This window comes from Erythrolamprus reginae, chromosome 2 (assembly GCF_031021105.1).
Source record: "Erythrolamprus reginae isolate rEryReg1 chromosome 2, rEryReg1.hap1, whole genome shotgun sequence".
In the NCBI taxonomy this organism is placed as follows: domain Eukaryota; kingdom Metazoa; phylum Chordata; class Lepidosauria; order Squamata; family Dipsadidae; genus Erythrolamprus; species Erythrolamprus reginae.
Window position 1 is genome coordinate 329,690,956 of NC_091951.1, and position 27,263 is coordinate 329,718,218.

Genomic DNA, 27,263 nt, shown 5'->3' on the forward strand with positions numbered 1-27,263 from the left:
TCCTTTGCACAAAGGCAAGAATAAAAACAACGCTCCCGCAATTTAGGACCAGGCGTAGGTTTCGCGCCATTGCGAGTCGGGCGGGCGCTAGAGGGGATAGTGTCGTCCGCCCGCCCCGTTTCACAGTACACGGACCGGAGGGAGTTGCGGGGAGGGAAGGGGAAGGGGGGGGGGGGAAGGGTGACACCTTCCAGGCCCCGCTCTTGTGCGCAGGCTCGGTTTTCGGCGCAAGATGGCGGCGGCGGATAAACAGAAACACGAGCACGGGCGGGTGAAGATCGGGCACTACATCCTGGGGGACACGCTGGGCGTGGGCACCTTCGGCAAAGTCAAGGGTGAGCGCCGGGGAAGGGAGAGGCGAGAAGCAGGGAGGGCGGCGGCGGAGACGGCAGCGGGAGCGGCGAGGAGATCGGACTGCCGGCCGGCTTCCCCCACCCCGCTCCCAACCCGCCCCGTTCAAGGGGCGACGGTGGTGAAGGTTGAAGAACGGGGTTGTGCTGCGTCCTTTCTCACCAGCGGGGGTCCCGAGGAGGGGAGCCACCCCCCATTTTTTTCACCCGGGAGGAAGGGTCGTTTAGCATTAAGGGATTGCACCCCCTCCCCTTTTGCAAAAACCGCCCCCCTTTTTTAGGGTGGAAAGTTAGGGGGTGATCTAATGGCTCCAGCGCACTGGAGCATCCTTAAATCCAGATTCTCTCTCTCTCTCTCATCTAATCTACCTACCTACCTACCTACCTACCTATTCGTATCTATCTAATCTATCTGTCTGTGTCTATATCTAAGTTGAAAGGGACCTTGCTGGTCATCAAGTCCAACCCGGTACTCAAGCAGGAAACCCTACACCCACCCAGTCAGATGGCAATCCAATTTCAATCCAATTTTAGCTCATCTATCTAATCTATCTGTTTAATATTACAGATTATTTTACTGAAAGATTAGTAGATGCTTGGAACAAACTTCCAGCAGACGTGGTTGGTAAATCCACAGTAACTGAATTTAAACGTGCCTGGGATCAACATAGATCATCCATTCTAAGATAAAATACAGGAAATAGCATAAGGGCAGACTAGATGGACCAGGAGGTCTTTTTCTGCCGTCAATCTTCTATGTTTTCTAATATATGCCTGTCTGATTGCCTGCCTGTCATCTTCCTGGGGTTTCACATCCACCAGCCCAGAAACACCCCATTCCTTCCCTCCCATACTTTTGGCTGGGGAGGTGTTTAGTTTTAACTCTGCCCCCCCCCCATGGGCTGCCCAGGAAACAGCCAGAGATTTCCCCCCCTCCCCCCCCCCGCCCCTCAAGCCCAGCCCCAGGGCCGGCTTGGGTTCCTGCAATCTTAGCGGAAACCGCGACCTTTCAAAGGGCTTCTTCGCTGCCTGGGACTGCAAACGCGTTTTTCTAATGTTCTATGACTCCTTGCCTACTTTTATTTTTATTTTATTTTTTTGCAAGGGAGCCGCACAGAATTTGCTTCCTTATTATTTCTTAAATATATTTTACTATGAGTATCTCCTCTATAACCTTCATCATGTATTTTACTATGTGTATATAGGTATACAGTATACCCACTAAAACCCTCATTGTGTATTGGACAAAATAAATAAATAAATAAATTGCACTGGATTGTCTTGCAGGCAATTGCAGCCTTGGCTTGGGGGGGATGCAGCCGTTTTGAGACCAGCTGGGAAGCGGGAGCAAAAAGTAGCGCCGGGGTCCAAGTCCTCTTTTAGACTCTCCCAGTTGCTGTTACAGCCCCCCCCCCCCACCGCCCTCCCAATTTTGTTCTTCCTGCTGGGTTGAGTTCCGTATTATTGCCCCATCTAGTTTCAGCCAGTTCAGTGCTGCATCCTCTTGCTGTTCTCTCTCCTACCCCCATAACTGAGTCTGCTAAGATCTCTTGTAAACAATGAGTTAAAATGAGGAGGTACAAGAAACAATAAAGGTGTCTGAGATAGAAATCAGTTGCGTCTCCTTGGAACACTTTCATGGAGTTGTTTAAATTCTCTTTTTAAAAAATAAAGAATGGTTTGCCTGGAAATTAAGATGTAATTTTTGTGTGTTTGCGTGTCCGTGCCATTTCTACTTCATTCTGGTCAAGGTTTTTATTTTTAAACGGTATTAAGTGCTGAAGGAAGAGATGTTGTTTTTTTCCAAAATAATCTGAAATCATTGTTGAAAGCATGCTAAAAGGACAGATTGCTTGATACAGAAACTTAAAGGGACTTTGCTCAAGTGTTACTCATAGATGATGATGACGATGATGACGATGATGATGATGATGATGATTATTATTATTATTATTATTATTATTATTAATTAGATTGTATGCCGCCCCTCTCCGAAGCCTCGGAGCAGCTCACAACAGCAAAGCACAGTACAAATTAGATTTTCACTGAAAGATGCAAAGATTTTAAATCTTAAATCAAATCCAAAGGCATTTCTGTGCATCAGCAAGGAATGTTGGTTTTGTATGAGGCATGTTTTATTTACAAAAATATCTTGCCTTTCTACAATTATATATATTGATGATACAGTAAATAATCCAATATCACAATATAATTGGGACTCATTGAAAGAATAGCAGGGTGTTTAAAGTTAAGCTTGAAATGTGGTGAACTAAATAAGAATTTACTTGTCTTCTAAATTCTGAAGTTGGTAGTCATGTCTTCTTTGGGAGCATATTCCTCACTTGTTGCATCAAGATAGATAAGAGAGTCCAAGAAATCATCCATGACATAGATCTTACTGAGTTAGCGTACATAACAAGTACAATGTTTACACTTGTGAATCAAGGACAGAGGAACATTTTGAAGGAGAATACTGTAATAGTTTCATTCTTCATTCTGTAAGCATTTATATTATTCCTTTCGTATTTTGGAAACTTGGCTTTGGGTTGAATTAATTCACTGTGTATTGTAAGTGTGATGTGTGGCATAGTGCTTGTCCAAAACATATGGAGAACATGTTGCTTTAAACATATAAGCTACAGTATATCTAGAATTGCTCAGCTGCAGTATAGGTGAGCCATAACGAACATTTTGATTTTCAAATAGCTGTATTCTTTGGGTTGAATTAATTCACTGTGTGTTGTAAGTGTGATGTATGGCATAGTACTTGTCCAAAATATATAGAGAACGTGTTGCTTTAAAGGTATAAGCTCTATCTAGAACTGCTCAACTGCAGTATAGGTGAGCCATAACAAAAATAATACACGTTTTGCACCTGACCCCAGGGAGTCTGGCTGTATTGTAAAGTTAAGTACCGTACCATTTAGATCCTCAAGCTGTTTACATTATAGGCCCAATCTTGGAATTACTGGAACATCAATAATTCTGGAAAATTCCTGTCCTCAGGGATGGTATGAGAAAGCTTTATTAAATGCGAGTGGTTAAATTGTGTACTTTTTAAAGCTTTGTCTGCAAAATTTCCATAATTATTTGATGGCTAATATTTAACAATATTTGCTCTTTCACGGCAGATTATCTAGGCACTATGGGAGGTTAGACTAATGGAAAAAATCATTTTGAAAAGAGTCTGATTTTGAAGAAACAGTATGACAGCCTATTATTAAAACTCTGTCATTCTTTCAAAAAGATACAAAATGACAGACAGACCTTTTGAAATGACTTTTGGGCTTTTAGTTCAATACCAATTTTCACACAATCCTACAGAAATTCACTGCTGTTGCTAAATAGCATTGAATTTTTTAAAAAAGTAATTATACATTTACTCTTTAATCAGCTTAATTCATGCATATGGCCATATTCTCACTTGCTCACTAGAATGCATCAGGCAAAAGAATTGGCCACTTCTTGCCTTTGCTTAATTTGGGCCCAAATGCTAAGACTGAAGTGTTCTCTAATATATCTATATCTCCTATATCTCCTATACCTTTCTTCTATTCCTACATCTCTTCTTCTATTCTTTCATTGATATGTGCTATTACTATATCTTCTTTTCTGTTCTTTCTTAGATATATTTACTATGAATATCTCCTCTATAACCTTCATCATGTATTTTACTCTGTGTGTGTGTGTGTGTATTTTGCCTAGAGGCAAAAAGGAGCTGTGACGTTCCTTCAATATACCAGGGTGATCCGACATAAAAAAACACAGTAGTCCCTCGCTATACCGCGCTTCACCTACTGCGGCTTCACTTCATCGCGGGTTTCTGAGGAAGTCGATCGGCAGATTTAAACAGCCTGCCAAACTTGATTGGCAGTTTTAAAAAAAAAAAAATAAATCTAAAATTGTAAATACTGTATTTAAATACTGTATCTAAAATAAATACTGTGTGGGAAGGGTTTATAAACACTTAAAACAATGAAAACTTACCAAACAATTACAATATAAATACTTAAATAAGTACTATCAGTCGATAAATTCCCCATCGCGGATTTCACCTATCGCGGCCAGGTCTGGAACGTAACACCAGCGATAGGTGAGGGACTACTGTATAGCCCCTACCTGGTACAGAGGTGGAAGGGATCTGATCTGATAGCTCAACTGCTAAGTAAAAACACCATCTGCGCATGTGCAGATGGTGTTTTTACTTCCCAGCAGCGAGGAGCCGAAGATTGGGGTTTCCCCGCCGCCCATGCAAACTCCTCGCTGCTGCCGCGCCCGCCGCTCGCCCGCCCTGAAAGGGAAAGCCCCCCCAGGCCGGCTCCGATCCCCCAGGCCGGCTCCGATCGTTTTAAAACTGGCGCGTCGCTTCTCCGCTGACTCCTGGCGAACTTCCCCGCTTTAGGAGTCAGCGGAGAAGCGGCGCGCCTGTTTTAAAACGATCGGAGCCGGCCTGGGGGAGCTTTCCAGCAACCCCCGAGCCAGCAAGAGGGGGAAGACCCAGGGAAGCCGCCCAGCAGCTGATCTGCCCGGCGCCATCTACGCATGCGTGCCCATAGAAAAAAGGGCACGCATGCGCAGATGGTGTTTTGACTTCCGGGTTGAAAAATCGCAAATTAGCCTGTTCGCAATGGTCGGGAACGCAATAACCGGGGGATCACTGTATATAAAAATTAAGGGAGACTAGGATGGTACCATTTCGGCCTTGTTCTGGCCTCATCAGCTAGCCACACCCTTCCTTACTGGGATTCGATCTGGCAGCGTCTGCCTTGTAAGGCAGAGAATTAGCAGTTGAGCCACCAGACCTTGATCCCTCCAGCTCTGTACCAGGGAGGGGCTATATGTTTTTTTTTATGTCGGATCACCCTGGTATATTGAAGGAACGTCACAGCTCCTTTTTGCCTTTAGGCCCAACCCAGGACCATTTCAAGGCAGTTAATTTATTCATAGCCGACAACTATATTCTGTATGTAGAATATAGTATACAGAATATAGTTGTCGGCTATGAATAAATTAACTGCCTTGAAATGGTCCTGGGTTGGGCCTAGAGGCAAAAAGGAGCTGTGACGTTCCTTCAATATACCAGGGTGATCCGACATAAAACACACACACACACACACACACACACACATGTATGTATGTATGTATGTATGTATGTATGTAGATTATTCTGAGTTCAGGTTTTGCCCCGTGTAATATTTTGAGTGTCTATGCGACGTTTCGGTGAAATCACATTCACCATCATCAGGCTGAAGTTATAAGCTTCGTGCTGCTGTAAATATATATATTTACAGCAGCACGAAGCTTATAACTTCAGCCTGATGATGGTGAATGTGATTTCACCGAAACGTCGCATAGACACTCAAAATATTACACGGGGCAAAACCCGAACTCAGAACAATCTACATACATATACCCGTGAAAATCTACGAAAACAAATATCTACGAAAACAGGTATAGGAGATATATATACCAACTAAAACCCTCATTGTGTATTGGACAAAATAAATAAATAAAAATAAATAAATTGTAATGCTAATAAACTAGAGCATTTATGACAACCAATAGTAAAAAGTAAGAATTGTTATGTGGTGTAACTTCTAAAGTAATTATTAAGCTTTCCAAACTAAACATTGGTATAGCATCTGAGTTCATCTTCATTTTCTCCTTTTCTTTCTTATTCAACACTTAAAATGCTATTTATATGCATGTCAAGTTGCTAGTTGCTATAGTACATTTTAGTTAGCTTAGCCAACAAGGTCAAGCCTTAACAGCTTGATTCTTCTGTGCTCCTTTACTAGAAGGTCTCCCAGAGCTAAAACCAAAGTATCAATTTGTGTTCCCAGTATATATGCGTATGAGATTTGCTTGATCGGATTGCTTTGTGGTACTATTAATAAGACAGTTAATTGGCAGACCTGCTGCTCTAAAGCAAGATAAGAACAGCGTCTGCAACATAGCTGTCTAATATATTTTTTTAAAGTGGAATATGCAATCGGATTAACCAAAATCTCAACTGGGAAATTGACTGTGTTCCAACAGTTACTGTCTGGGCCGTGTTCAGAAATCTGTTGTTATTCTTAACTGCTGTTGTAGACAGGATTTTTGCATTGGATGAATCACTAGATGCAAGATCAAAGTGCCAGCTTCTAATGCTTCTAATGCTTTTCCAGCATCTATGACTAATGCTAACAAAGCCGAATTGACATAAAGGGGAAAACTGATAACTAAGTCAGGACAAGTTCTCATATGTAGCTTCATATGTAGGAATCACTGTGTATAATGTTTTTAAATCAGTATAAAGCATTTATACTTTGTCTCTTTTAGCCACATGCTGGAACATTTTGTAAGTCATCACTTGTTTTATTTTATTTATATTATCAAGTACGTATTTGTAGTATACATAGATGTAACGCTGTTTATATACATGAGATGGGTACTACGTAATAAGAGGGAAACATTAGGACAGGGACGGTAGGTACGCTGGTGTACTAATGCACACTCCTTCCTAACCTCTTAGGAATCAGGTGAAGTCAACAGTGGATAGACTAAGAGTAAAGTTTTGATGCTTTGATGACGAAACTACAGAGTTAGGTAGTGAGTTCCAGGCATTAACTACTCAGTTGCTGAAGTCATATTTTCTAGTCAGGTTTGGAGCACTTTACTTTGAGTTTGTATCTGTTGTGTGCTTTGTGTGTTGTTGTGGTTGAAGCTGAAGTAGTCATTGACAGAAAGGACGTAGCAGATGATTTTATGAGTATGCTTAGGTCGTGTCGAAGGAGACGTAGTTCTATGCTTTCTAAGCATAGGATTTCAAGTCTGGTTGCGTAATATATTCTGTTGTGAGTAGAGGACTGGAGGGCTCTTTTTGTAAACTATCTCTGGACACATTTTAATGTATTTACAGATGAGCAGTATTCAAGGATTGGGGTCTGGTGAAAGTTTTGTATGCTCTGGCTAGTAGTGTGATATTACCAGAGAAGAAGCTATGTAAGATTAGGTTAACAACTCTTGAAACGATGTTGCAGTGGGCTTTGGCACTTAGGTCATTTGGTATGAGTATTCCAAGGTCTTTTACAGAGTGAGGGTTGTCTGCAAGGTCTTTGTCTATTCAGCTTGTATTTGGTGTTCTGATTCTTTTTGCCAATGTGTAGGACAGAGCATTTGTTGGTTGAGATTTGGAGTTGCCAGATTTTTGACCATTCTGACACAAAGTCAAGGTCTTTTTGGATGGTAGCAGTGTTGAAAAGTTTTACATCATCAGCGAAGAGAACACAGTTGCTTGTAATGTGATCGCAAAGGTCATATATAGAGAGTATGAAGAACGATGGACCTAGTATGCTACCCTGGATTAGATAGGGCAGTTAACAGGAACAGGATTAGATAGGGCAGTTTCTATGTTGACCACTTTTTGTCTGTTTGATAGGAACACAGTTATCCAGTCATGTAGGGGTCCAGAGATGCTGTAGTATTTCAGTTTTAGAAGTAGTTTATTGTGAATCACTGGAAATTGCATCTATTGATTTGCCCTGATCGAGATGTGTAGTCTCTGTGTTTTTGCAATGTAGGAGTTGCAAGTTACAGGATAATTTTTTTCTAAAATCAAATTGTTTGTTAGAGAGTAGATTGTTAGTTTCTAGGTGGAGGGTAATGGATTGATTTATGATTGATTCCATGACTGCATGTGACACAACATAAATTGGTCTGTAATTTTCTACAAGATTGGGATCTCCTTTTTTGAAGAAAGGGATGACTGTGGCTAGTGACCATAGCTTTGGTTGGAAACTGGTCCTGAAGTATTTTTCAAAGATTATGCTTAGTGGTTCAGCTATGGCTGTGAACAGCTTTTTTAGGAAGTATGAACATAGTCCATCAGGTCCGATTGACAACGAAGGTTTTAGGCCGTGTAGTGCTTTTTTCTGGCTGTAACTCTGCCGATGACCTCTACAACATCCTTTTGCTCGAAGTCAAAAGAACTATCAGACTACACGTACCACTAATAACTATCATCACCAAGAAAAACAAACTACCCATATCGATAAGAAAACTATGATCCCAAAAAATCCCTCTGGTGAAAAAACAAAGCAGGCTATGTAACCAACTATGTAGCCAAAACCGCTACAAAAATATATGCCAACAAATAAAGATGGAATGTTTCAATTATTACAGCAAATGAGGTTTCCAAGAAAGATAAGGGGGTATGGGCAGGAGCCTGTTCACGTTAGCAGTGAGGTTAATTTGTTCGCATGTGTGATGTCATTTAAAGATAGATCACAGACAATGCTTTCGGGAAGAGTGAGATCATACGTAATCATATATCCAATGTGTAACTTGGATATTTGTTAGGTTGAGTGTCTTTTTGTAGAATATAGCTACTCCGCCGCCTCTGTGGGTTTCATGGTCAGACTGGAAGACAAGGTAGTTTCTTCCTGTGATGATGGAGTTAGGAAAGGATGAATGTAGCCATGTTTTGCAGACAAAAATGATGTCAAAGGTGTCAGTATTTAGTAGTAGGAGGAATTCAGACATCTCGTTAATTACACTTCTTGCATTGATTAGTTTGCATTTGAGATTAGTATTGTAATATAATATTTTTGTAATATATTTTGTAATTTTATAATATAAGCTCCTTCCCACGGTGCTAGTCGTGAAAATAGTTTGAATTGCCTTTATATTTCACCTTGAGCCCTGATTTCGTTAAAGATAGTTCCGTAAATACTTAAATGCTTTGGAAATGGCTCTAGATCTTAAGAAACACAGGGCAAGCACATGCCTGACAGATTTTTGACTAATGTAATGCCATGCTTCAATATTGTGTTGAACTGGCTTTATTTCTGTTTATAAGCAAGTGGAATCTTGCTCTCATCTCAGCTTGTGGTTCAGCATTTCTGAAAACAAAAATGTAGTCTTTGTGCTTAAAAATGATCCCCCCCATTATTTCCAGGTGAATTACCTCAATCAGAAATTGAAGCCTCTGGATCAGTGGTTCTCAACCTGGGGGTCGGGACCCCTTTGGGGGTCGAACGACCATTTCACAGGGGTCGCCTAAGACCAAGGAAAAAGACAAATTCCTCATGGCGTTGGGAAATAAAGTTTCTATTCTGGTGCCTTGAAACGTATTTTTACAATCTGACCAATCAGGCGTTTATAGTGGGGGTGTCGCTCTGACCTTCCTGCCAATCAGCTTTTTATTTTTTATTTTTTTTTTAATTTATTAGATTTGTATGCCGCCCCTCTCTGTAGACTCGGGGCAGCTCACAACAGTGATAAAGAACAATATATATTGACAAATCTAATAATTTAAAATCTAAAATAGCAATTGTACATTTAAAAAATCTAAAAACAAGGAACCCCAATATATAAAACATACATACAGTCATATCATGCACTAAAACTACATAGGCAGGGGGAGATGTCTCAGTTCCCCCACGCTTGACGACAGAGGTGGGTTTTGAGGAGTTTACGAAAGGCAAGGAGGGTAGGGGCAATTCTAATCTCTGGAGGGAGCTGATTCCAGAGGGCCGGAGCCGCCACAGAGAAGGCTCTTCCCCTGGGTCCCGCCAGACGACATTGTTTAGTCGACGTGCGGCAGAAGACGGTCTCACAGGTATCCTGGTCCGGTGCCATGAAGGGCTTTATAGGTCATAACCAACACTTTGAATTGTGACCGGAAATTGATCGGCAACCAGTGCAGACTGCGGAGTGTTGGTGTAACATGGGCATATTTGGAAAAGCCCATGATTGCTCTCGCAGCTGCATTCTGCACGATCTGAAGTTTCCGAACATTCTTCAAAGGTAGCCCCCATGTAGAGAGTGTTACAGTAGTCGAGCCTCGAGGTGATGAGGGCATGAGTGACTGTGAGCAATGACTCCCGGTCCAAATAGGGCCGCAACTGGTGCACCAGGTGAACCTGGGCAAACGCCCCCCTCGCCACAGCTGAAAGATGTTTCTCTAATGTGAGCTGTGGATCGAGGAGGACGCCCAAGTTGGGGACCCTCTCTGAGGGGGTCAATAATTCCCCCCCCAGGGTGATGGACGGACAGATGGAATTGTCCTTGGGAGGCAAAACCCACAGCCACTCTGTCTTAAAGCTCTGTTGGGAGAATTGGCGCTAGACTTATGGTTGGGGGTCACCACAACATGAGGAACTGTATTAAGGGGTCATGGCATTAGAAAGGTTGAGAACCACTGCTCTGGATAATCCAGTACCTGAAGGGAATTAACTTGTCCCACCTTTATCTTGGTATAATCCAGCTATGGTGAACATCCCATCCCCTTCTCCAATTTTACTTCTTAAAAAAAGAATCAATATACAGCTAATATGCCTATTGAAATAAATCTTTTCTTCCATGAACTTACTGACATGTTCATATGGTGGTGTATGTGCTATCATCGCAAAAAAAAATTAATGATTCTTCAAACCTGTAAATTGGATTGCTTGACTCCTAGATGGAAGGCCATCTACTTCTGTCTTATATTTAACGTGGCAATAATTTGCTGGGGAGTGGATTATATGACCAATGTATTCTGAAATATTCATTTGTAGCACAGTATAGTACAGTGTTTGTTAAGATTGGCAAATTTAGGATGTGTGGACTTCAATTCCCAGAATTTCCCAACCACGCTGAGGAAGTAAAAGTCCATACATCATAAAACCAAATTTGAAAAACACTGATTTAATGTCTATTTCCATGCAAGTAAATCCAATTATAGGAGCCTACAGTCCTTAGAAGTGGTATTTTTTCTGTCTTAAAAGATTTGAAATTATGAAATAAGATTAGAAATTACTGGGATAGAAAAAATAAATATTTTATTGCCCTTTATTTGTCGCTAAAATGTTTATTTTGTGTTCCAACTGGCAAATAAATTTATATAACAAAAAAGCAAGGCATTGCGTTGTTTGTGCCATGCAATTGCTTTGGAAAATGTTGTGTTGTACTATCTATAGTAATAGTGAGAGAAATGATAATTACTCCAGGTCCAAACTATGGCAATTGTGCTGTATGTCTTTGCTAGATTTATAGTGCCATAGGTCCTTTTTTTAGATTGATGGAGACTCAAGGGAGAGACAAAAGCACTGGACCTCGGACCAATGTGTGTGTGTGTGTGTTTATATCTTCCTATAAGGGGTTGGGGAGATGTTTTATTTTGTAAAAAGGAACATAAACATAGGTGAATGCTTCCTATATTTTTTCTATTGCTATCTCTATATTGTATTATCACTATGGTTATTATAGCATACTATTACTATTATCTTATTGCTCTATTATAATGATCTATATATTATCCTCTATACCAGAGTTGTCAAACTCAATTTCATTGAGGGCCTCATTGGAGTTGTGTTTGATCTTGGGGTGCTGTGTAGGGCCAGGGTGGGCGTGGGCATCTCAACATAGTTTGTATCGTGGCTTCTGCGGTGGCCCAAGCACTCTGCTAGCAAAAATGGGCTCCCAAGCTCCGTTTCGGCTGAGCTGGCAGTGAAAGCTCTGTTTTGGTCCTTCACTGTTTCCAGGGCAACCCTGTGGGCCAAATCTAAGCACCCTGCGGGCCGGATCCTGCCCCTGGGCCTTGGGTTTGACACCCCTGGTCTATACTATTACGTACAAGCATGCATTGTTTCTTTCTCAAGCCTGCTGTATCTTAAATCCCCTGTCTCTGGTATTTCTTCTTTTTCTGTTGATGGACAGCATGTAGATCTCTTGAATCTCTCCCATCCCCCATTATTTTTCTTCTGTTTTGGACCACCCACCCCTGAAGGAAAAACAACTTCTTCCACTTACATAGAAACATAGAAGACTGACGGCAGAAAAAGACCTCATGGTCCATCTAGTCTACCCTTATACTATTTTCTGTATTTTATCTTAGGATGAATATATGTTTATCCCAGGCATGTTTAAATTCAGTTACTGTGGATTTATCAACCACGTCTGCTGGAAGTTTGTTCCAAGGATCTACTACTCTTTCAGTAAAATAATATTTTCTCATGTTGCTTTTGATCTTTCCCCCAACTAACTTCAGATTGTGTCCCCTTGTTCTTGTGTTCACTTTCCTATTAAAAACACTTCCCTCCTGGACCTTATTTAACCCCTTAACATATTGGCTACTGTACTCTGCTACTGCACTTGGCTACTGTACTCTGTTTGCTAGTGGCTGCAGAACTCCAAAATACATGTCTCTTCCAATGCACTTGTGTCAAGATTTCAGTTTCATTGGCACCTCTGCCATGATGATCCTGGAGAGATGGATCAAATTGGAAGTCAAAAAGGCAGCACAGGGGCCTGCAACTTTGCTAAGCAACCTCTGTTCTACCTACAGGGAGCTCTTACATGTAAATATGGCCCAATCTGCAGATTTCTGCTTATGGAATTACATTAAGTGAACTAAAAACCTTTAGAAAGACAATGATAATCTTAATTAAAGGAACATAGTTTGATGGTCTCTAAAATTTGGCTGGACAGCAGCTTACAGGAATTCTAACCAACATGGCTAAGATGTCAAAAATTCAGCAAAATGTAGAAGTTCACAGATTCTTCATAAAACATCTAATTAACTAATCTGATTGATGCATGGATTGCCAGAACTCCTTTGGTGTCATTTTTTAAAATAGGTTGGACTTTATATTTTCTGTTCATAAAAGTGCAACATCTATTTTTAGCAAGACTCTTGACTGGAATTCGTGTTTTGTGTATCTTAACTTGGATTCCACCTAGACTTTGTTGGAAAAACAATATTTGTGCTCTAACGTTGCTGTTTTCTCTTTTGTCTCTTCTGCAAAGCTTTTAAACTTTTGTTCCTTTGTAATGCAGGACACATGCCAGTCTAAACATATCTTTGTTGTTGTTGTGTTTTATGGGGCTTGACAAGTTAAGGATTATGGGAACCTAGTGCAATATTATAACATTCCTTCCTTATTTAAAATTAATATGTGCCGAAGACAGGCAGTGGTCATTCTGTCTATAAAATCTAAAATCTGTTTGGGTTCTGCTCATCTTAATGGAGGGTTAGCATGTTCAAATCCACTTTGTACTTGTAATGTTTGCCTATTTGTAAACAGAGACTGATTCATGCTTATAAACAATTGGTCAGCTGTGATAAGAGATATAACCTTCAGAGAGGAATATTTTGATGAATAGAAAAATAGCTCCTTTAAAAAAAATATTACTGTATTCCTAATAGCCATTGGATGAACTTTGAGATCAAGGCAAACTACCCAAATTTAAGAATGTATTTGGATTATTTATTATTATTTAAAGTGTACATATTCCACTCGGGCTCTAGAACAGTGTTTCCCAACCTTGGCCACTTGAAGATATTTGGACTTCAACTCCCAGAATTCCCCAGCCAGTGAATGCTGACTTGGGAATTCTGGGAGTTGAAGTCCAGATATCTTCAAGTGGCCAAGGTTGGGAAACACTGCTCAGTGTAGAAAATATTGATGAACACTATTAGTGAAATAGAATGATACATTAACTATAGAGAAGTAGCATTTTCTAATCTCATTCATTGGGGCAAGATGATCCTTCAAGAATAAAATGAGATGGAAGGGACCTTGGAAATCTTCTTAAACACTTCCAGTGTTGGAGCATTCACTGATTAATTGGTCTAACTGTCAAGAAATTTCTCCTTAGTTCTAAGTTGCTTCTCTCCTTGTTTAATTTCCACCCATTGCTTCTTATTCTACCTTCAGGTACTTTGGAGAATATCCTGACTCCCTCTTCTTTGTGGCAATCCCTGAGATACTGGAACACTGCTATCATGTCTCCCCTGGTCCTTCTTTTCATTAAACTAGCCATGCCCAGTTCTTGCAACCATTCTTCATATGTTTTAGCCTCCAGTCTCCTAATCATCTTTGTTGCTCTTCTCTGCCTGAATCCTGCTTTTCCCATTGATTTTGTTGGTTGGAAGTTAACAGGGAAAGTTGAAAATGGTGATCAAATGATGTAGCACGCTGCAACCATTATATACATGTTTGTATGTGCATTAAATAACATGCTGGTTTCCAAGCATCTGAATTTTGATAACCAGTTAACCAGTTATGTGAATACCAGTCGATAACCAGTTAACCAGTTATGTGAATACCAGTTAAAAGTCTTTTTTTCCATACAGTGGTAACTTCAAATGGTCAATGAATGGATGGTTGCTAATGGAGGAAACCTTTATTCTGATTCTGAAAGTCACTGTTTTGCAACCCTTAAAACATTCTCAGAATTTTGTATGGTAATATGGTGGTTGAATATCGAAGACATGTTTTTTTGCCATCTTACTGCAGATATAATGCCTGATTACTATAGCAATAAAGAGTTTTTAAAATGCAAAGACCTTATCCGTCCCCTGTTCCCCACACAATTGGCAAAAATAAGCAATTCAGGCTCTGCCCAATTCATTGTAGAATACATTTCTATCATCCCTTTGTCCATTGTAGGTTTACACAAGAGATGGTTTTCAACAGGTTCTGACCACTTCTGGAGAATCGGTAGCGGAAATGTGAAGTAGTTTGTAGAACTGCTGAATACCACCTCTGGCTGGCCCCGCCCCCATGTGTTCTCCGCCTCCCGAGTCCCAGCTGATTGGGAGGAAATGGGGATTTTACATTATCCTTCCCCTGCCACGCCCACCATGCCACGCCCACCATGGCCACAAAATCGGCAGGTTTTTGTTTTGTTTTGTTTTTGGAAACCCACCATTGGTTTACACTTTCCAAAATACTACATGTACAAAGGTTAGAGTGAATAAGAATTTCTTTCTTGCCTTGTTTCGTGCTGAAAATCTTGATGAGAGAAGAACTTATGCCTCTATTCTGACTTTCCACATGCAACTATTGTAGGAATACTTGAACTCTGCTTTGAGCTTCTTGATTCAGACGCTGAGCTGCAGAAAATGAACAAAATATCAATGCATTTTGAGTCACTCCTTTTGGAAATGCCCGATTACCAGCCAAAGGGTTTTTAAAAAAACAATATTGTTTTTATTAAAGTCTGCTGATAGACTTGATTGGGGTTTTTTTTTCAATCTTTGAAAAATGGTGCAATAAAGCTTAATGACACTTGTCTTTGAAAAACGGTGAAGAAATTGCCAGTGGCAAAAAGAGGAGGATTTCATTGCAAATGACCAAAAGCAACCTGAGTAGAGAAAGGTAATATTCAATTTTTCTTTCTTTCTTTATTAGGAAAGAAAAATACTCACTTCAAATTCATTACCACTAATGTCACCAAGGCCTATCTATTCATTTTTGATGTGTATCATGCCCCATTATGCTACTTGCTGTATACAGTCCTGTGGTTTTATTTTAAAATGAAAATAGTTTGCACTGTTGGTTGAAGAACACACAGTTCTGAACTCTGTCTTTGCAGGCCTACTTGATCATGCTGTTTGAAAGTTTGGTTGAAAAATGTGGAAATTGGGCAATCTGTTATTTTTCTCAAAATTAAAAATTAAAAAAAAAAGCACCACCCACAAAGAAAATAGGCATATTAAATCTGATGTATCTGTTGCTATAAGAGAGGAAGAAAAACAGATGGAAATTTCAGCTCTGTCTTGTCTGTTGATATGGTCATGTCCTGATCACATGCCCTGCAAGCCTTGGAGGCTGAAAATAATATTATATTTGTTTTAATCAAGGCAGAAGATCTTATTGTATTTTTTTAGAATTTTAGGGTGACCTTTCCCTTTTAATGGGGAATTATTTGGGAAAAGAACCTTCCTTTTAAGGAGAACATAAAGTAGTCTTTAGGTGCAACCTTTATCTAATGTCATTCATATCTCTGATGTCAGATATAAAAATGTAAGTACAGTGGTACCTCTACCTAAGAGAGTCTCTACTTACAAACTTTTCTAGATAAGAACTGAGTGTTCAAGATTTTTTTGCCTCTTCTCAAGAACCATTTTTCACTTACAAACCTGAGCCTCCAAGACTGTAACTGGAAAAGGCTGTGAGAAGTCTCCGTGGGGCCTCTCTAGGAATCTCCTGGGAGGAAACAGGGCCAGAAAAAGTGGGGAGAAGCCTCCATGGGACCTCTCTAGAAATCTCCTGGGAGGAAGCAGGGCCTCCACCTTCTCTGTGATCTTCCTAATCACACACATTATTTGCTTTTACATTGAGAAAATGTGAGAAACATGAGAAAATATTATTTTACTGAAAGAGTAGTAGATCCTTGGAACAAACTTCCAGCAGACGTGGTAGATAAATCCACAGTAACTGAATTTAAACATGCCTGGGATAAACATATATCCATCCTAAGATAAAATACAGAAAATAGTATAAGGGCAGACTAGATGGACCATGAGGTCTTTTTCTGCCGTCAGACTTCTATGTTTCTATTGATTCCTATGGGAAAAATTGCTTTTTCTTACAAACTTTTCTGCTTAAGAACCTGGTCATGGAATGAATTATGTTCGTAAGTAGAGGTACCACTGTACATACAATTTGGTCTGGTCAATAATAAGAATAAGGTAAGACTGTAAAAACTGAGCTTTTGTTTGGTTCCTTGCAGGATTACATCAAGGAGGCTTCATTTCTCTTTGAGGTATCCTTGTCCTAACAGGTATATCTGTCTGTCTCCAAGTTGAAATATATAGCCTTAGACTAAACTTGCAGGCTTGCTATTTTCTTTGTTTCGGCAAGTTTTTCATTGTTTTGGCAGATCTCCCATTTTTATAGACAACCCCATTTTTATTCTTTAGGACTTCCTGAGGCAAAGTGCTCAAGGGCAGTGACATCTATTTGTGCATTATGTACAGTACTTGTAGCAGGCTGGATTATTTTTTGTTTTTAAAAGTCAAGGAGCTGCATTTTATTGTTCTGGAGAACTGAGTAGTTCCAAGATGTATTCAGTGAACTTTTGATTCATCTTTCCGTGTTACGTCATACTGTTCATAAAAATTGTAATTCCGAGTATCTGTATGAGATCTGATTATTGCAAGTCATGTGGGCATATGAGATTCTTTCCTTCTATATTGCTTCCTGCTGGTAGGTAGATTCATTAAGATTCATTGTTAACAAAGCATACACAAATCAAATATGGAATATCTATTGCATGCCTAGATACTATAAATATACACAAGTAGTCTTTGACTTATGATCCCAATTGAGACCAACATTTCTCTTTGCTAAGCAAGACAATTGTTAAGTGGGTTTTGCCCCATTGTACAAACATTTCTTGGCACATTTGTTAACTAAATCTCTGCAGTTGTTAAATTAATAACATGGCTATAAAGTGAATTTGGCTTCTCCATTGATTTTGCTTTGTCAGAAGATGATCAGATGACCCTAGGATACCCCAACCATCATAAAGACATGCCAATCGCCACACATACAAATTCTGATCATGTGGCCATGGGAATTATTAAAGTTTGTTGCAAAATCAAAACCAGAAGCACACATTGATGACTGAGTCAGCTGGATTCAGTAACTTCTTTATAAACACAATAACAGATGAATTTGCAAAACCGTTAGTATATTATTTCTTCAGGCAGTTACAAACAGCAGAGAACAGTTAGTTTTGTTTCAACAGAGTTCAGAGTGGACAAGAGAGCAGAGAGTGCAGAGAAGGGAGTGCAGACTGAGCCACACCCAGCCTTAAGCTTCTCAGTTTTGATTCTCTGCACAGACTCAGGTGTGTTTAACTCTCATTGGTTGACTTAGTTGCTATGACTATTCATTGAGTGACTTGTTAACAAGGGCTCTATATTCTAACAGGAATGCTGCAATGGCTGTCAATGTGAAAAATGTTCCTGTCACTTTTTTCTCGATATGTCACATGACGCGATCAGGTTTGACACCTGTGGAACAGACTATAAACGATAAGCGCAGGGAGAAATAGAAAAAATTAACTCATCTTTTCCCTAAACGAAAATAGAGTCCTTAAACTAATTTGATAAGTGAGATGCTTCCTCCCCAACCCCCCTCTCAGAACTCCTAAGATGGTTGGTTGGACACAGTGAGGTGAATAATGATTAAAGGAAGGTTTATCTGTTATACTTTCCCCCCTATTCTGCTTCCGAATACAAATGATGGAGAAAATGATGATAATCTGATTACTTTGGATTTTGAGGACAGAACTCTCAATTAAGGAATCAAATGCTGCTCTTTCTCCTAGTAAATTATTTCAGTGGATTAACATTGCCAGAAGGTACTTTTTTCTAAAACAATTACATTACTTGCAAAACAGTCACAGAACATAAAACAGGCCAACAGAATTGGGATCATCAGAACCCAGAGTGGATAAAATTCAATGATTAAAAAAAAGTTTTAAAAAATCAAATTTTGTTATTTAAATCAGATTTTTTTCCATATGTTATTAAATTTATTTTAATGAAATGCTTTTGGAGTAAAAATCTATCTAACTATCATTTTAATGAAATGCTTTTGGAGTAAAAATCTATTCTATTAATAATTTCAGCATTAAATGGATCTTAGTTATGTTTTGGGACTGTCGTGAGTCAAGGAGGGTCAGAGGAGGAGCTGCTGTGGGACAGGGATGACAGTTGCTCATTTGAAAGTATGGTTTAAATATAGTTGATTTAAACCAAGCCTTTTTACTGGTGATTTAAATCAGGGCTCTCCAACCTTGACAACTTTAAGACTTGTGGACTTCAACGTCAGCTTTGCTGGCTGAGGAATTCTGGGAGTTGAAGTCCACAAGTCTTAAAGTTGCCAACGTTGGAGAGCCCTGATTTAAATCGTGATTTAAACTGACTTGATTTAAATCAAATCTACCCTGTCAGAGTCTCAAGAGTACCATGGGTGGGAGTGTTCCATAAGGAAGGTGCATCAATAGAGAAGACATATTTCTTGGATCCTATTGATAATACTGTTTCATAGAAGGGATTTGGAACCAGTGAATGGCTCCACTTACCTTTTCCTACCAGTACCGGGTTCCTGAGGTCAGCATGCACAGAAGCAAGAGATTTGGCTTCGGGCGCATGCACAGAAGCAAAATCTCACGCAGGGGCGCACATACATATGCCAGGCATGCACCCCGCCTGCTCCGAACTCCGGAGCCCACTAAAAAGTCCTAATGGATCACCAATCCCATTCATACCGGGTGGGGCCCATTACTGCTTGGAACATATCCACCTGTAACCCCACAAGTAACCAGGGTATGTGCCACCAGCTTTAAAGGTGACACAACTTAGGGTCCCGTTGACCAAACAATGTCGGCTGGCGGGGCCTAGGGGAAGAGCCTTCTCTGTGGGGGCCCCGGCCCTCTGGAATCAGCTCCCTCGGAGATTCGCATTGCCCCCCCCCCTCCTTGCCTTCCGAAAGAGTTTAAAAACTCATTTTTGCCGCCAGGCCTGGCGTCGTTAGATCTTCCCCCCCGACCATCGAATGTTTTAGTGTTATTTATTGAATGAATGTTAATGAAGGTTTTAAGTTAGAATTTTAAAATATCTTTTTAGTATATTAATTGGATAAACTGTATTGCTATGCCTTTTATATTTGCTGTGAGCCACTCAGAGTCCTCGGAGAGGGGCGGCATACAAATCCAATTAAACTTAAATTTAAATAACAGCATCCTAAATTGAACACAGAAATCTGCTGGTCCAAGCCAATGAAGCTATGTATGAGTGGCATTACACATAAATACGCAAGTGTACAATCTATCAATTCTCGAGCATCTACGTCTTCTTAAGCATCTACATCTTCCAGTGCTTTTTAAAGACTGTCGTGTGCAGAGCAGGACACAGGAATCCAATGGAGAAACGACCAAGGCATGATTTATCACAAGTAGAGCCTGGTAATCCAGGATTCATCACAAAAAATGGATTTGTGCAAAGGCCTTTGTGGCTCCCGTCTTATTTCTCAAGCAGGGGCTGTGAGTCCAGAAAGATAGCCAAATTATGCACCAACTCTAGTCTGCATGAGTGTTACCCCATCTATGTTTAGTGAAAGAGTTCTAGATCTGGAGAACCCTAAATCACAGTCTTATTAGTCCTGTTAGGACTGTTATTCCCATTCAGACCCTCACAACCACAAATGGCCCATCACTTGGATAGTTCAGAACAGAGACAGGTATTTGAGTTATCAGCATAGTGAAAATACTTAGCCCTTTGTAATTAATTACCTCTCTAGCAGTTTCACTTAGGTGTTAAATTGCTATTTGGATACTTGTGGGAACCCAGAGGCTCCTGCAAAATAAAGGCCATGGGAAAGTCCCACCCCACCTCATAATCACCCAGAAAGAGAAACATTGTAAAAATGTGGCCCTTATTTCCCCCCTCCCCTCCTCCAGATGGATACCATGAACCATGAAAATCTACTTTTTAGTTCAGATGGATACTTTGATCAAGCTAGTACACCACCCACATTCCAAATCTGCCATAGGTTATCTATAGCAGGGGTCTCCAACTTTGGCCACTTTTAAGATTTGTGGACTTCAATTCCCAGAAGCTTTGCTGGCTGAGGAATTCTGGGAATTGAAGTCCATAAGTCTTAAAAATGGCCAAGGTTGGAGACCCCTGATGTACAGGCACAAGCAAAGTTTTCTCAGTGCTCTAACCCCAGCCTGAAACCTGACTTGGAAGACAATTTATTTTCTTCCATGAGCTGCAAACCACACTTCTGAAGAACTTTCCCTAAAAAAACAGGCCCAAAATTTCCACAGAGAACTCTTTAGGCCAGTGATGGCGAACCTTTTTTTCTTTGGGGGCCGAAAGAGTTTGCACATGTGCTATTGTGCATGTGAGTGCCCACACCCATAATTCAATGCCTGGGGAGGGTGAAAACAGCTTCCCCCGTCCTAAGGAGGCCTCTGGATGTCAGAAATGGCCTGTTTCCCAACTTCTGGTAGGCCCAATATGTTTGTGTTTTGCCCTCCCCAGGCTTCAAAGGCTTCCTTGGAGCTGGGGGAGGGTTAAAATGCCCTCCCCATCCACCCAGAGCTCTCTGGAAGCCAAAAATACCTTCCCAGGGCCTCCGTGCTTGCGAAAAATCAGCTGGCCGGCACACTCGTTGCTGAGCTAGGGCAACGGCTTGCATGCCAGCAGATATGGCTCCGCCTGCTACCTGTGGTACCTGTGCCATAGGTTCGCCATCACTGCTTTAGGCTACTAGGAGCAATCTGTTCCTGATAAGGGACAGATGACAAATCTCTTAACACAGTGATGGTGAACCTATGGAATGCGTGCCACAGATGGCACGCAGAGCCATATCTGCCGGCACACGAGCCGTTGGCCTAGCTCAGCTCCAGTGCACATGTGCATGCCAGCCAGCTGATTTTCAGCTCACACGGAGGCTCTCGGTGGGCGTTTTTGGCCTCGGAGTGGTGGTGGCAGGAGAAACTTCTGGAGCCTGGGAAAGGCGAAAAATGGGCCTACCAGGCCCACTGGAAGTTGGGAAATGGGCCATTTTCGGCCTTCAGAGGGCCTCTGCGGGGGGGGGGAGGGGGTGGAGAAGGCTGCTTTCGCCTTTCCCAGAAATTAAATTATGGGTGTGGCCACTTACACGTGCGTGGTAGTGCATTCAAATATGCTTTTGGCACCTGAGGGAAAAAAGGTTCACCATCAATTAACACATCACTATCTTGAGGCAAAAACCGAGTTTGAGAATTGGGGAAGTACACTACGAGGCTAGGGATAAAACATATCAGGCTTGCAAGCTTCTGATATTTTAGACAACGTTAATAAAAGTAATTTGAGTCCTTTGGTGGGGTTACTTGGACACCATTCTTGCAAGCTTAACTCTGATCCATTCTTTTCCTTGTGTGTCTCTACCCCCCTCCACCCAAAATCCCTATAAAATGTGAATTAATAATAATAATAATAATAATAATAATAATAATAATAATAATTTATTATATTTGTATGCCGCCTCTCTCCGAAGACTCAGGGCGGCTCACAACAATAATAAAAGGCAATATAACAGTAGAACAAATCTAATATTAAAAGAAAAAGATATATAAAACCCCAACAATTAAAACCATACAACACATACATACCAAACATAAAATATAAAAGCCTGGGGAATTAGAGAAGCGTTACCCGAAAGTATGCACGTACTTTCTTCTTGAGCCATTAAGTATTTTTTCCCCTTGTCGCTTTAGTAATGGACATGTTGTATCTCTATCAAGGTCATCTTTTTAAACTCATTTACACATTCGGCCTAGCAAGAACTAATGTCTCTCTCCTGGCAGCCATTTTAAAAGACTGCTTACGAGATGTGCAACATACACAGTTCTGAGGGCAGAGTTTTTCACCCCACTTCCCTTCTCCCCAAAACTATGCTGGTCTGGTCCCTAAAAGAATGGTCCTGTAGATTTCCAGAACAGAATTTCGTTTGTGGATGTGAAGTATTCTATCCTTAAAATGGTATATTCTGCACACAATATTCTCTCAGAATCCTTCACTTCCTCCTTTACTCTGCCAAATAACATTCTCTGGATAAAAACGAATTCTCTTGACTTCTGGTGACTAGAGGAGTGTGCACATGTTGTTTTCTTGACAAAATAGTCAAAACATCGTTACAAAATCACAATGTAGTTTCTTTGAGCTTATTGTCTCAATCTAACCACAGAGGTCTATAAATGATAGTTTCTGCTTTTGTGTAAATTGTATGAAATCAGCCGATTTCCCCCCCCCCTTATTCATTGACCCCTGGTTCAGCAAACAGTGACTTTATGCAGTGTGCTTTTTGTTAATATTTGTTTATGTTTCTTGCAGTTGGCAAACATGAACTGACGGGGCACAAAGTTGCAGTGAAGATCTTGAATAGACAGAAAATTCGGAGTCTTGACGTTGTGGGGAAAATCCGTAGAGAGATTCAGAACTTGAAACTTTTTCGGCATCCACACATAATTAAACTGTAAGTTTCTTTCAGAATATAAGCTCTCTTATTTGGGGTGTTTCTCGAGAGACTGGGTGTTCTTGTTCAATAGATAAAAGAAATGTAGCCTGTTTTTCAGGTACAGTCCTATTTGCTTACTGTGGTATAAACCACTAATAGTAGACCACCATTTATAATTTGGATAGAGTTGAGAAACTGATGACTTCAATGTCCAATAAAGGATTATTGGCAGCCCGCCCAGTAATGAAAATGAATAGTGCTTCCTCAGTGCCCGAGAAGTGATGTATTTGATGGTAACAAGGAAGGCTTGAAATACTTTTACCTAATAAGAGATAAGGTTCCTTTTGCCAAAAATTGGGTTGACAAACTGGCCCTGCTTTCACTAGAGACTTAATGGTATGTAATAATTGCCTTGGGAGCCTCAAGCCAGTGTTGCTCTGTGTTTTTGCCTGATGAGAAAATGCAGTGATTGTTATCTGAGTAAAGGAAAGGTTATCCTTTGTGGTTAGAGAACAAAGGTCTTTAGCAATGCAGCGGTTGGCTTATTGCAGAAACTTCCCCTAGTCATCTTGTTTTTCTCACCTATTATGGGGTTTGGTCCTTGGAATAGCAGTTATCTGTGTGTGCTTCTGAAATTGATTTTTATGCAGCGAACTTTGAAAAAATAGGCTTCTATAGATTCTCCCTTTCTTATGAATTTGGGTTTTTATATATGGTCAACTGATCAATTCCAGATCAAGTAGCATTCATGAATTGTCTTATTGTTACCAGCTTTATGTTAAAATTTAACAATAGGAAGAGGAATGTTTGAGTCTAATGGGGAGTCTTTTCCTTACTGAATTGCTTTAAATCCTGGTAATGTTTAGGCTGCTATAGCAATTGCTGTAAAAATGTTACCATAGCGTTAATTAATAGGAGCCATGAAATTAAACTTTTTCTTTTTTTGAATACTTTTGGTGGTGAGGGAATGTTGATCATGAGGGAATAATCCTGTTTTAAACCTTTATGTGGTAGGGCTACTCATCTATGTGTAGTTTTTGAAGACCTCTTTAATTTCATATACTGAATATATATATTAGCAAATTAATTAAATGCTTCTCTCAGATACCAGGTTATCAGCACACCGTCTGACATTTTTATGGTGATGGAATACGTTTCAGGAGGAGAACTGTTTGATTATATCTGTAAAAATGGAAAGGTAAGGCATGTCTAATTTCTCCAAAAGTGTCAGCTTTTCATTTTGAACACTTGCATTCTTCTTTTACACACAGTTAGTTCAATTAAGCCCCCAGAGACTTTGTACAAAATTGTGCTCATGATGCATCACCTGTTCTTGTGAGTGTTGGTCTTTTCTCTATATAATATGAACAAAATCTCAATTGCACACTTTGTAGGAGTGACCAAGTAAATGCTTCCTTGCTTGCGGAACACTTAGGCAATAAGCTGCCACATTCTTCAGAACTTGCCATAAATTAGCAAGTACTATTTTCTATTATTTTGAATCTGGACTCCCACAAAAACTAAACTGAAACTTTAAAATATTTCTATAGACAGTCATTTCTTAAAATTATCCCTCTGAAACCAGCTCCTACTGACACGCATGACACAGCCCCGCCAGATTTGCATTTTTGGTTTTATAGCTGTGGCTGTCATCTTGACTGTTTTTATTTATTATGTTTTTATTGCTACAAAGCTCAAAGTTTAGCGAGCAGTAGTGCTAACTTCCCTGTTGTATGCCAGTGAGACTTGGACTATATACAGGAGAAATACTAGGCAATTGAACCATTTCTGAGGACCCGGTGGCAGGATAAGTTGCCTGACACTGAGGTTCTCTCCAGAGCAGGCCTGCCATCAATCCCCCCCCTGCTGATGAAAGCCCAGACAAGCTGGGCAGGCCATGTTGCTAGGATGCCAGACCATCGCATCCCTAAACAGTTCCGCTATGGTGAGTTGTCTGAAGGAAAGAGATCACATGGGGGACAAAAGAAGTGATACAAAGACACGTTGAAAGCCTCCTTCAAGTCCCTTGATATCGACACCACCTCCTGGGAAACTGGCACAAGATCGACCAACATGACACATGCTGATCCACCAAGGCTGCCAGACATCTAAAGGCAGAAGAACATTCATAGCAGAAGATAAGCGATCACTCCGCAAAGCCAGAACTGCAAATACTGCAACAATGGTGCCCACGCATGTCTGCCCAACATGTGGCAGAACATTTCATGCCTTTATAGGCCTTATCCAGCCACCTGTGAACACAGCGCATACAGCCCACACCCCATTAGATGTCAAGGTCTTCTTCGAACACGAAAGAACATCATTCAGCTTATGAAAACTGCTAAGCTCAGAAATTGCTTTCCTCCTTTTGCCTAATTTTACTTATTCTTTTTTTTTTCTTACCATTTTCTTTCAAATACACTTTCTTTTAAAAATCCCATTGGGCATTCTGATTATGCTGTAAAACATTCCCCTTTGGTATTAATGCTGAGACAGTTTGTGGTGTATGCATTTTTTAAAAAATGTACTTCTTGTCTCATCCCATCTCTCCCCCCCCCTTCCAACCCCTAATAATTAGCTTGATGAAAAGGAGAGTAGACGTCTGTTCCAGCAAATTCTTTCTGGTGTGGATTATTGTCATAGGCACATGGTGGTCCATAGAGATTTGAAGCCTGAAAATGTACTACTTGATGCACACATGAATGCCAAGATTGCTGATTTTGGTAGGTTCTGTTTAAAACCTGTCTTTATCATTTGCTTGTTTGTCGGGAGTTAAGATTCAAATGCCTGTGTTGAAGCCGAGAGAGGTCTTTTATTTCTAGTATTGAACATTTCTTTGTCGATTTAGGAACTGTGTGGTTTAATGTAGCTGTTACTCTTGCTTTTAAGTTCAGGTTTTTACCTTGAATTGATGTTCACTTTATTTATATTATTGTGACAAAATGCTCTTGTATCTACACATCTATCTATCTATCTATCTATCTATCTATCTATCTATCTATCTATCTATCTATCTATTTGTCAAACAAGTATAGTATTATGGTACATATTAACATAACATAACGTAACGTAAGTAGAACGTAGTAATAGAAAGGATAATAAGACAGTGGGACAGGGACATTAGGCACAAAAGTGCACTTATGCACGATTTAAAGCAACCTCAAAAGCTGTGGAGCTACAACAGGGAAAAATAATTTTTAACCAGGAATAAAGAAAATAGAATCAGGCTCTGACGCTCACAGAAACCACAGACCAAAATATCTGGGTAAGAGAAATAGAGAAATTTGCTATAAGAACCACGGTGGTGCAGTGGTTAGAATGCAGTACTACAGGCTACTTCTGCTGACTATCGGCTGCCTGCAATTTGGCAATTCGAATATCACCAAGCTCCAGGTTGACTGGGCCTGCTATCCTTCCAAAGTGGGTATAATGAGGACCCAGATTGTTGAGGGCAATAGACTTACTCTTCAAACCTTTTAGAGAAGGCTGTAAAAACACTGTGATGCAATATATAAGTCTAAGTGCTATTGCTATGATCATTTAGAGAACTTTTCATATCCTGTCTTGTATGATTTTAATTGATTTTAATTAGTCAGGGTTTTTTAAATTCTTCCTCGGCCTCTATCTCTCACTCATACTCTTTAGAATAAAAAGCAAGGACTTGCAGCAAAATTCCTTGTTTGTTTTTCTTCCGTTGATAAGCTGACTTGCAAGTTTACTGTTCACAGTGGATAACGTAGTCTCTCTTTCACTTAACAAAACCCAAATCTCCATAAATTTTCACAAAGTATTCATTATTTTCTTTCTACTTCCCACAATAAACATGAGTCATTTATCAGGCATTTAGCCTAGCCCTAGATCAAACCACAGCTCCCACCTCTAAACAGGATTGTAACTTGTTGGCCTGGAGCCCACAATATTGAATCCTTCATTGGCAATGTAATTGCTAATATTCCATTGCCCTGACTTGGTTGCTCTACTACATTTTCCTGAGCAGAGATAGGTTTTGTCTCACTTCCATGCACCTTATGGGAAAAGTTTTCTCCATACTTTATTTGGAAAATAAACAAAAACATCTTGTGTGGCCACAGACCTTTGTAGAAAAACCTACAAGCTAATTCCCCAAGGGAAAGAA

General features: G+C 40.2%; 1 protein-coding gene across 1 annotated transcript in view; it reads left to right on the top strand.

Annotated features, from left to right (window-relative positions):
- Positions 1-215: 215 nt before the first annotated feature.
- PRKAA1 (protein kinase AMP-activated catalytic subunit alpha 1) overlaps positions 216-27,263 on the top strand; it is a 40,123-nt gene continuing 13,075 nt past the window's right edge. Inside the window, exons 1-4 of the mRNA XM_070743406.1 lie at positions 216-335; positions 23,005-23,146; positions 24,233-24,326; positions 25,707-25,851. Of these exons, the coding sequence (XP_070599507.1) occupies positions 233-335; positions 23,005-23,146; positions 24,233-24,326; positions 25,707-25,851 (484 nt within the window). The 5' untranslated portion in view covers positions 216-232. The remainder of the gene's footprint in view (positions 336-23,004; positions 23,147-24,232; positions 24,327-25,706; positions 25,852-27,263) is intronic.